The 9,608-nt window shown below is 40.0% G+C and overlaps 1 protein-coding gene across 2 annotated transcripts; it reads left to right on the top strand.

Moving 5' to 3' along the window:
- The first annotated feature begins 1,206 nt into the window (after positions 1-1,206).
- Positions 1,207-9,373, top strand: LOC6725250 (protein THEM6). Of its 2 annotated transcripts, XM_016172927.3 has the most exons (4): positions 1,207-1,329; positions 2,098-2,348; positions 8,274-8,488; positions 8,597-9,373. In XM_016172927.3, exons 2-4 carry the CDS (start codon positions 2,189-2,191, stop codon positions 9,005-9,007), a joined length of 786 nt encoding a protein of 261 aa, XP_016038260.1. In that variant the 5' UTR covers positions 1,207-1,329; positions 2,098-2,188; the 3' UTR covers positions 9,008-9,373. The 2 variants fall into 2 exon arrangements, with proteins under 2 accessions (XP_016038260.1, XP_039153459.1); XM_039297525.2 differs by lacking the exon at positions 1,207-1,329 and having other exon boundaries at positions 1,918-2,348.
- Positions 9,374-9,608: the final 235 nt, after the last annotated feature.

The raw sequence follows: 9,608 nt of genomic DNA, 5'->3' as shown, positions 1-9,608 counted from the left end.
GCTTTTAAATAGTTTCTTCGATTTTTCTCCCATTGTTTTTATTTTTATGGGTGCAAACTTCCCGTATTTGCTCAACGTGTGCCCTCCTAGTGTTTACAGCCAGCTAATTTGTGTTGCCGGTCGAGAGGGCCACATATGTATGTATATTACGTATAGTGTATAGTATACTCTACCCGAGTCAGCGGAACAAAGGCCATCTCTGCGCATCCGAGAGTGGAGTCCCGAGGTGTGGGTGTGTTAATGGGGGCCACGACAGATGTAACCCGAGTTTCAACGGCAGCTGAGCGATCGACGCCACGATATCAAGTGGGATTATTCTTGGCACTTGGGTTTCGCATGGAACTGGGTGCTTGATCTCAGTTTATTTGCCCATTTGGGCCCGGCTAAGAGGAAGCATCTGATTTCTGGCTCAAGAACTTTGAGTTTGTTTGGCATTGCAGTTCATTGTGCAGTCTGGAGATATTAAGCCATAAAGACGTGATAGCTACCCTGTACTATATCTTTTTTTTACTTTTCTAGTTATGAATACTGACGAAGATCCTATTAAAAACTATAGACAATCATATTTTTGCACAAAGTGGGAACCGGATTTTTTGTTGCAAGTTTGTATATTAGGTAAATGCAATTGCAGCCACCTAATTACAGTTAATTGGGAATATGCAAGCGTTGAATTTACTTATAATATTCTGTGCTTGATTATGGAGAAGTAATAATTAACACCTAGTTGTAGGTGCAGTCCCTCTATTTTCGCCTTAATCACCGGTCATTTTTTTTAGCTTGGCGGTTTAAAAGATGTGCTGTAATGTAATATACCTCTGTTTTCGATCAGAACCTTTTATAACCAATTTATAAACCATTAAAAACGAAACTTTATTTGCTGATGTCGAATATAAATATATCAAAGATGTCGAACATATTGCCAAAGGTTTATGTACACCCTGAGTTAACGAAAGTAGGTAGAAAGACACCTGATATTTGCGTATATCATAGCCAACTACCCATCACCTGCCACATCACATCGATGCCGGTGGTTCTGGCATACCCCAGTGCTCTATGGTACCCAGTACTTTTAGCGGACAGCACGGGTTGCTGCGTGGAATGGACCGGGACCGGGACCGGCAACAGGTTCAACCCTTAGCCAGCGGAGCTTTTGTGGCCGAAAGCTGCGAGGACGTCAGCTGAGAGCCGCGAGTGCTGCGGGAGCTGCGCAGGCGTCGACTGCGACCGCGACGGAGGCGGCGACTGAGGCTGCGGCGGACTTTCCGCCAGCGGACGGATTTGGATTTGGCCAAAAAGGCGATTCAGTCTCAGTGCGCTGTTGTCGCTGCGGTAGGCGCTTCGCTAGCATGTTTTTTTTTTTGCATTTTGGCTAGGTTTTTGGTCTTGAGCATTTTCGAATAAAACAACACCTTTTTGCTGGCCACTTTTTTTTCGTTTGTTTTTTGTTTCGTGTGCCTTCCTGTAATTTAATAATGTGCGGTGTGTGGTGCGCGTGCTAGTGGTTTTTCCTGTTATTGGAAAATATCGAAAATGAATTCGGGACGGGTGGGCTGAGCGCGGAGTATCGAAAGTGGCCGGGTGGCCTGATGTCCCGTCGTCCGAATGTCCTGGCCATGAATCGAGCGACGAATCAACAAATTAGGGGTTGTCCTGGTCGCGCGCGAGTGTTTTCCACAGTGTCTGTGTGTGTCTGGTACACAGGAACGATTCGGGGATGCCTTTTAAAGGATTTTAAATAATAATAAGAATGGAATTATAGCCTCGATTTCATTTTATTTTCTGTGGTTAGCATGCGTGTGTATTTGTGTTTGGTTTTTTTGTGTGTGTGCGCTGGCCAACTGAATCACCTGATGGTGAAAACATGACCTAATTTCGTTCAGCATCTTGGCCAGCTTAGTCAGGACCAGAACCTGAACCGCGCTTAGAAAACCACCCCCGGAACCTTAACCCTCGAACGCCCGATTGTCTCACCCTTAACCCTAAGTCTGGCACTTGCCTGGCTTCCTGCTTCCGCCTTCTAATTAGATTGCAATCATTTCACAATTTGATTGCCAGCCGCCTTGATGAACCCCCCTTCATACCACTTACCACTTGCAGTGCCCCCAGCCCCACGGACCACGCCCCCCAGCCTGTCCGCCCACCAATCTGTCAGCCTGCCAATCTGCCAGTCCGCCGACCCGCCAGCGGAATGGAGCAGCTGTGCTACCTGGCGCTGAGCGTCCTGCTGGCCATCATCGTGGTCTACGGACTCCTGGAGCTCCACTACTTCCTGCGCATGTGCCTCTGTGTTGTGCTCGCCCGGTTTGTGAAGAGGCGCTGCCACATCCTGGATACCACCACGGTTAACGGTGAGTACTTCTTGTCGATTATCCACGATCCTTTGTTCTTGAAGCAAACTTCATGTGCATCATACTACCCTCCTGCATAAGTCTAGCACAGAAAGAATAATCCTATAAATACTCTAGATGGTTATTGTTCACACATGAACACGAATATATTTAAAGACTTACAATTTTGGGCTCCGTTCATATCTTATGTAAATGAATCGAGAGCGATAAATTATATTTAGGATTTTGTTATCTAAGGCGACATGGGTGCATTGCTCAAAAACATGTAATTTAAGTGCACACTACATGAGTCAGTCACTTGAGATCGTTCCCCGCCTCCTAAAATAGTCCCTTAGTGGGAGACCACAGATAAGGTCCTCGCCGCTCAAGATAGGCAGATGTGCCCGAGCGTGGGACCTCGATAAGGCGGGGACTATTTACTTAGGCCTCTGCGTAGGCCATTTACTTTAAGATGCGATTCTCATGTCACCTATTTAAACCGAAGATATTTCCAAATAAAACCAGTTTCTTACAAAAACTCAACGAGTAAAGTCTTCTTATTTGGGATTTTACATTTGGTCAATCGAGCCTTTAATCGACTCTGCAGTTTCCCCCTACCAAAGGTAAGGAACTCAGAGAAAGGCCAGCTCCTTTAAGCATCTTACAGCTAAAGGTAGCAAAAATAAGTGACTCTTGTTTCCCCCTACCAAAGGTAAGGAACAGAGTATAAATATAAAAAGCAAAAAGATACAAAAGAATCTTTTATGTTTTAAAACAAGCACCTTATAGTCTATAGCTAAAGGTTGCTTTGTGTACCATTATAAATTGTGGTAAGGCGTGCTTGAGGCCATACATCAGCAATTGTGAAATTAAAAAGTGCATAACAAAAGTGCCTTATAAATGCTCTAATAGCATTAAATCAGCTCATAAATAGAGTGCAGTGTATATGCCATAAGAGCATAAATTAAATAAAAAGTGCCTGAAAACAGTGCCTTATAAATGCTCTAATAGCATTAAATCAGCTCATAAATAGAGTGCAGTGTATATGCCAAAAGAGCATAAATGCCGAAATAAATGGCTAAAAAACAAAAAATCTGACTGGACTACAAAAATAATAAAACGTGCCAAATAAAAAAAAAAATCATCTTTAAACATCAAAGGAGCCTCTACCAGCAGCAGAAGCAGCAACAACAGCAGCAGCAGAAGCAGCAACAGCAGTAGCAACAGCAGCAACAACAGCAGCAACAGCAGCAGCAACAACAACGACATCAGCTAAGTCAAAACAAGAATTTTCTGTTTATCCAAACACACATATATATATAAATACATATAAAATACATATACACGTACTATATATATTAAGAAATTACAAAAAATTTTTCAAAATGATGTCAGAAAAGACTATTCAATTCCTTAAGAAGCAGTCCGAAATTATTTTGGAAATTAGAAAGTTGGAAGTAAAACCAACATTAACAGATGTAGAAATTCTAAAATTAAATGAGCTTCAAAAATGTTTCATTGCTAATCATAGCAATTTGTTAAAGATCGGCGTTGTCGATCATGAATATTTTAACGCGAAGCAGTATGATTTAATAATGATGGTGTTAGAAAAAATTAAAAATAAAAATGAAAAAATTAAGGGCGAGTCGGTAGAAAACACTTTCCCTAAATCAAACACTGTCCCTAAATCAAACCCTCCCCCTACATTAAACCTTGAAATGTGTGGTCACCCTGAAAAAGAGGGTATAGCACAAAACAACGCTTTAAAAGTAGAGCAGGCATTTCGAAATAATGTTGGCCAATTTCGAGTATATCTAGAAGATACGTCTAAACTAATAGACAGTAGTCCAGATTTCCTTAAAATAAGGAAAAATAAAATTGAATTTTTATGGCATAAAATAGATAACCTGATTGAACAGGTGAATAGTCATTTTGAGAGCTCGCTATTCGAAGAAGAAATTAGCGAACTTGAATTTGACAAACAAAATATTCTTACAGCCATTAATAGTCGACTCAGTGGCACAATAAATAAAGCTGAAATGTCGACGGTTGTTAAGGCGGAGGAGTTACCAACCCTGCCTAAAATACAGATTCCCACTTTCTTTGGTGATTCCAAAGAATGGGATCTTTTTAATGAACTCTTTACAGAGCTCATACATGTGAGAGAGGATCTCAGTCCTTCTCTCAAATTTAATTATCTAAAGTCAGCATTAAAAGGAGAAGCCAGAAATGTGGTTACTCATTTACTGCTCGGCTCTGGAGAAAATTATGAAGCCACTTGGGAGTTTTTGACCAAGCGATATGAGAATAAAAGAAACATATTCTCAGATCATATGAATAGGCTTATGGATATGCCAAATTTAAATTTAGAATCCAATAAGCAAATAAAGACATTTATTGACACGATTAACGAGTCAATTTATATTATAAAATTAAAGGCACAATTACCAGAAGATGTGGATGCAATTTTCGCTCACATAATTCTTCGGAAATTCAATAAAGAATCACTCAATTTATATGAAAGCCATGTTAAAAAGACAAAAGAAATACAGGCACTTTCTGATGTCATGGACTTTTTAGAGCAAAGGCTCAATTCTATATCATCATTCTCACAGGAAGTAAAACCTGTAAAGAAAATGATTAATAATAACAAGAATAAAAATTATAGTGACAATTGTGCATATTGCAAACTACCAGGGCATTATTTAATTCAATGCCATAAATTTAAAATAATGAATCCAGCAGAACGGTCTGACTGGGTAAGAAAAAATGGGATTTGCCTAAGATGTCTGAGGCATCCGTTTGGTAAAAAATGTATAAGCGAGCAGCTTTGTTCGACTTGTCGTAAACCTCACCACACGTTACTTCACTTTGCAGGTCATAATCCAGAAAAAGTGAATACGTGTAGAACAACAGGTCAAGCCTTGTTGGCCACGGCCTTGATTCAAGTAAAGTCGAGGTATGGAGGCTTTGAACAATTAAGAGCATTGATTGATAGTGGCTCTCAAAGCACAATTATTTCAGAAGAGTCTGCACAGATTCTAAAATTGAAAAAATTTCGGTCTCATACTGAAATAAGTGGAGTATCTTCCACAGGAACGTGCATCTCCAAGCACAAAGCGGTTATTTCGATAAGAAATTCTCCGAAAAATTTAGAAATTGAAGCAATTATTCTCCCAAAACTTATGAAGGCACTTCCAGTCAACACGATTAATGTTGATCAGAAAAAATGGAAGAACTTTAAATTAGCCGACCCCGATTTTAATAAACCGGGTCGCATTGATCTAATCATTGGAGCAGACGTATATACTCACATTCTGCAAAATGGAGTTATAAAAATAGACGGTCTCCTTGGGCAAAAAACTGATTTAAGAGAATGTGTAACGTGTGCAAGGTATAAACAAAATACAGCTCAGCAAATAATGGGTAACTTGCCAAAATATAGAGTGACGATGACATTCCCGTTTCTTAATACTGGAATAGATTACGCAGGTCCTTATTATGTTAAATGTTCAAAAAATCGTGGCCAAAAAACATTTAAAGGATACGTTGCTGTATTCGTTTGCATGGCCACCAAAGCCATACACTTAGAAATGGTAAGCGATCTAACTTCAGACGCATTTTTAGCAGCACTCAGAAGATTTATTGCTAGACGGGGAAAATGTTCCAATATCTATTCAGACAACGGAACAAATTTTGTAGGAGCTGCAAGAAAATTAGATCAAGAGTTATTTAATGCAATACAAGAAAATATAACGATTGCAGCGCAGCTTGAAAAGGACAGGATTGATTGGCATTTTATTCCCCCGGCAGGACCTCACTTCGGAGGTATTTGGGAAGCTGGAGTTAAGTCAATGAAATACCATTTAAAGCGTATAATCGGCGACACTATTTTGACTTACGAAGAAATGTCAACTCTTTTATGTCAAATAGAAGCATGCTTAAATTCAAGGCCATTATACACTATAGTTAGTGAGAAGGACCAACAAGAAGTTTTAACACCAGGTCATTTTTTAATTGGAAGACCACCTTTAGAAATAGTCGAACCAATGGAAGATGAAAAAATCGGAAATTTGGATAGGTGGAGACTTATCCAAAAAATGAAGAAAGATTTCTGGGTTAAGTGGAAAAGTGAATATTTGCATACGCTCCAGCAAAGGAATACCCTGGAATTCAGCGAATGATAATGCATGTGAGATTCAGCCTCTAAAGCCAGATAAAGCGGCGAACTGCATCTATAAAACAGTAGTCGACTCTAAAAGTTACTGGGTAGAGTTAGAAAAGAAAAGTAGTTGGTTGTTTAAGGTTCCTGCGAATTCAAAAGTCCGTCTGCAATGTACTGGCTCTCAAATTGAATTGTTTGATTTGCCTCAGCAAGGAGTTTTAAGCATTGCGCCATATTGTACGGCAAGAACCGACGATAAAATTCTAGTTGCCCACCATAACATTCAGTCCGAAAGTGAAGAATTATTATCAACACCTTATATAGGAGAAGTTAGTGAAGTGCCGAAGATTATTTGGGATCCGCTGAAACTATCAATATTAAATCATACTGAGGAATTTGAACGATTGAATAATGAAATTAAATTTATGAAAGAGAACCATCAAAAATTGAAAGATTTACATTTCCATCATATTTCCGGACATGCTGGATTAATTATTGCTTTAATACTAATGATAGTATTAATAATATATTTCATACGGAAATGTGCTGTGCAACAAAGAATGCAAGCAATAACCTTTGCAGGTCCGTTGCCAGTACTATAAATATCAATAGTAAATAAACAATAAAATAATATAACAAATAAAAATATACAGTCCACTATATCGTTGTTTAATAGAAAATGTACTTCTACATAGAAAAAGCAAAATGTTTAAAATAAGTTAATTGAGTACAAATTGTTGAATTAAAAATAATATAAACCATAATTGTAATCCAATAAAATTAAAAGCCAGAAAAACTAGGCCCATTGAAATCTTAGTTGCAAAATAAATGAACATATATCAAATAAATACAGTCCACTACTGTTATAAATGCAACTAATATACTAATGTACATCTCAGCTTTGCTGGCCCTTTGGCAGAATGTTCACACATGAACACGAATATATTTAAAGACTTACAATTTTGGGCTCCGTTCATATCTTATGTAAATGAATCGAGAGCGATAAATTATATTTAGGATTTTGTTATCTAAGGCGACATGGGTGCATTGCTCAAAAACATGTAATTTAAGTGCACACTACATGAGTCAGTCACTTGAGATCGTTCCCCGCCTCCTAAAATAGTCCCTTAGTGGGAGACCACAGATAAGGTCCTCGCCGCTCAAGATAGGCAGATGTGCCCGAGCGTGGGACCTCGATAAGGCGGGGACTATTTACTTAGGCCTCTGCGTAGGCCATTTACTTTAAGATGCGATTCTCATGTCACCTATTTAAACCGAAGATATTTCCAAATAAAACCAGTTTCTTACAAAAACTCAACGAGTAAAGTCTTCTTATTTGGGATTTTACAGTTATGAATGGAACCTTTAAACTCAGACTTATAAAATAAGACTTTCATTCTTAACAAAGGGGAATTACATATAATATGTATTTGTATATCTTATAGAAAATTTACATATCTTAATAGCTTTAAAGTAATTAGATACAAGTACCCTGTTCCTGAAACGAGTAGACTAATTACGTTTGAGTGCCATCAAGATGGCTCCAGAGGCTATCACTCATACGCAGTGTTGGCTTAACTCGAATGGTTGGTTGAAGTTTATTTACCATTTGAAAGCAATTATTTGTTTTAGAGTTCCAGGTTGCCATGGTAGTATAGCTATTGGTCGTGTTATTATGGCTAAACAATAAAAATATCTATGACCATTAGATGATACCCAACCCAAGTTGATGAAACGTAATCCTCTTTTAATATCTCAATATTTGCTCACACCTATTTTAGGTCTCTGCCTCACCAACGATGTGGACACTTTGTTGTACCACATGAACAACGCTCGCTATTTCCGCGAGCTGGACTTCGCCCGCGTGGACTTTTACGAGCGGACCAACCTGTACCGCACCATCACGGGAATGGGCGGTTCCGTTTTCCAGGGGGCGGCCACCATACGCTACCGTCGCTTCATCCGCCCCTTTCACCGTTTCAACATTATTTCGCGGGTAAGTACCCAAAAAAAAAAACCCAATTCATACTAAGATTTATTGGTTCAAAAGCAAAATAAAAACATATAAGAAAAATATACTTAAGGTATCGTATAATCCTTTCAGATTATTTACTGGGACGAGCAGTCCCTATTCATGGAGCACCGCTTTGTGCGTCCGTCGGACAAGTTCGTGCACTGCATCGCCATCTGCCGGCAGCGGGTGATCGACGTGTCCATGGAGGCGGTGATGTCGGAGCTGCTGCCCAGGACATCCTCCAACGGATTCCGGGCGACGGTGCTGACCTCGCTGGCTGCTCCTTTGCCGTCGGCTGGTGGCATAAGCAATCCCGCGATGGACACGTCGCTGGCGGAGAACGGACATGGGACGACGAGTGGTGGAGCGACGGGCACGGGTGCCACGGCCAGCTCGACCACGGCGCACTGTCTCAAGCTGAAGCCCTCGCTGCCGCCGGAGTTGGCCAAGTGGATCGAGTACAACGATATGTCGAGCAAGAATCTACGCAGCGGCTGCTGACTGGAATCGTTGGAGTCGCCGCAAGCGGATGCGCAACCGGAAACGGAAACGCCCATTAATACATGTTTTTTTTTTGTCTCGCGTGCTTGTGTGTGTGAGTGTGCGTGCTAAAGTGTGCTAATGTTTAATGTCTAAGTGTGAACGTGGATTGTTTGTATTGTAAGCTATGTAAGGGTCTGTAAAACAAATAAGAAAAACCCGCCCTCTTATGGCCTTAACTAATGTATTGTATAATTACCCAGAGATCAGCCACGCCCCCCGAACAATGAACTAAAAATACAAACAAAACTCCTTGGTAGTCCACAGTGTGTAAGCTATGATGTACAATGATTGTTTAGTAAATGAACAAACTAATGTGAAAAAAGATGAGCTATATTTTCTTGGGCTTTGGCGCCTAAAGGCAGGCTACACTTTGCCACCAATTCAGCTATTGGTGCACGGTTTATGGGTAATCTTGTTTACATTCACGATTAAACCGTGCTAAAACCCATTGGTAAATATTGTCTTTAAATACAAAATCACCTGCTTAGGACTTGTGAGTATACCCCCTCTTGAACTTTCAGCAGTGGCCCTTTGAGATGTTGTATATTCGGGTAATTTG

This window comes from Drosophila simulans, chromosome X (genome assembly GCF_016746395.2).
Source record: "Drosophila simulans strain w501 chromosome X, Prin_Dsim_3.1, whole genome shotgun sequence".
NCBI classification, from domain to species: Eukaryota; Metazoa; Arthropoda; class Insecta; order Diptera; family Drosophilidae; genus Drosophila; species Drosophila simulans.
This window is presented reverse-complemented; position numbering and strand designations above follow the sequence as displayed.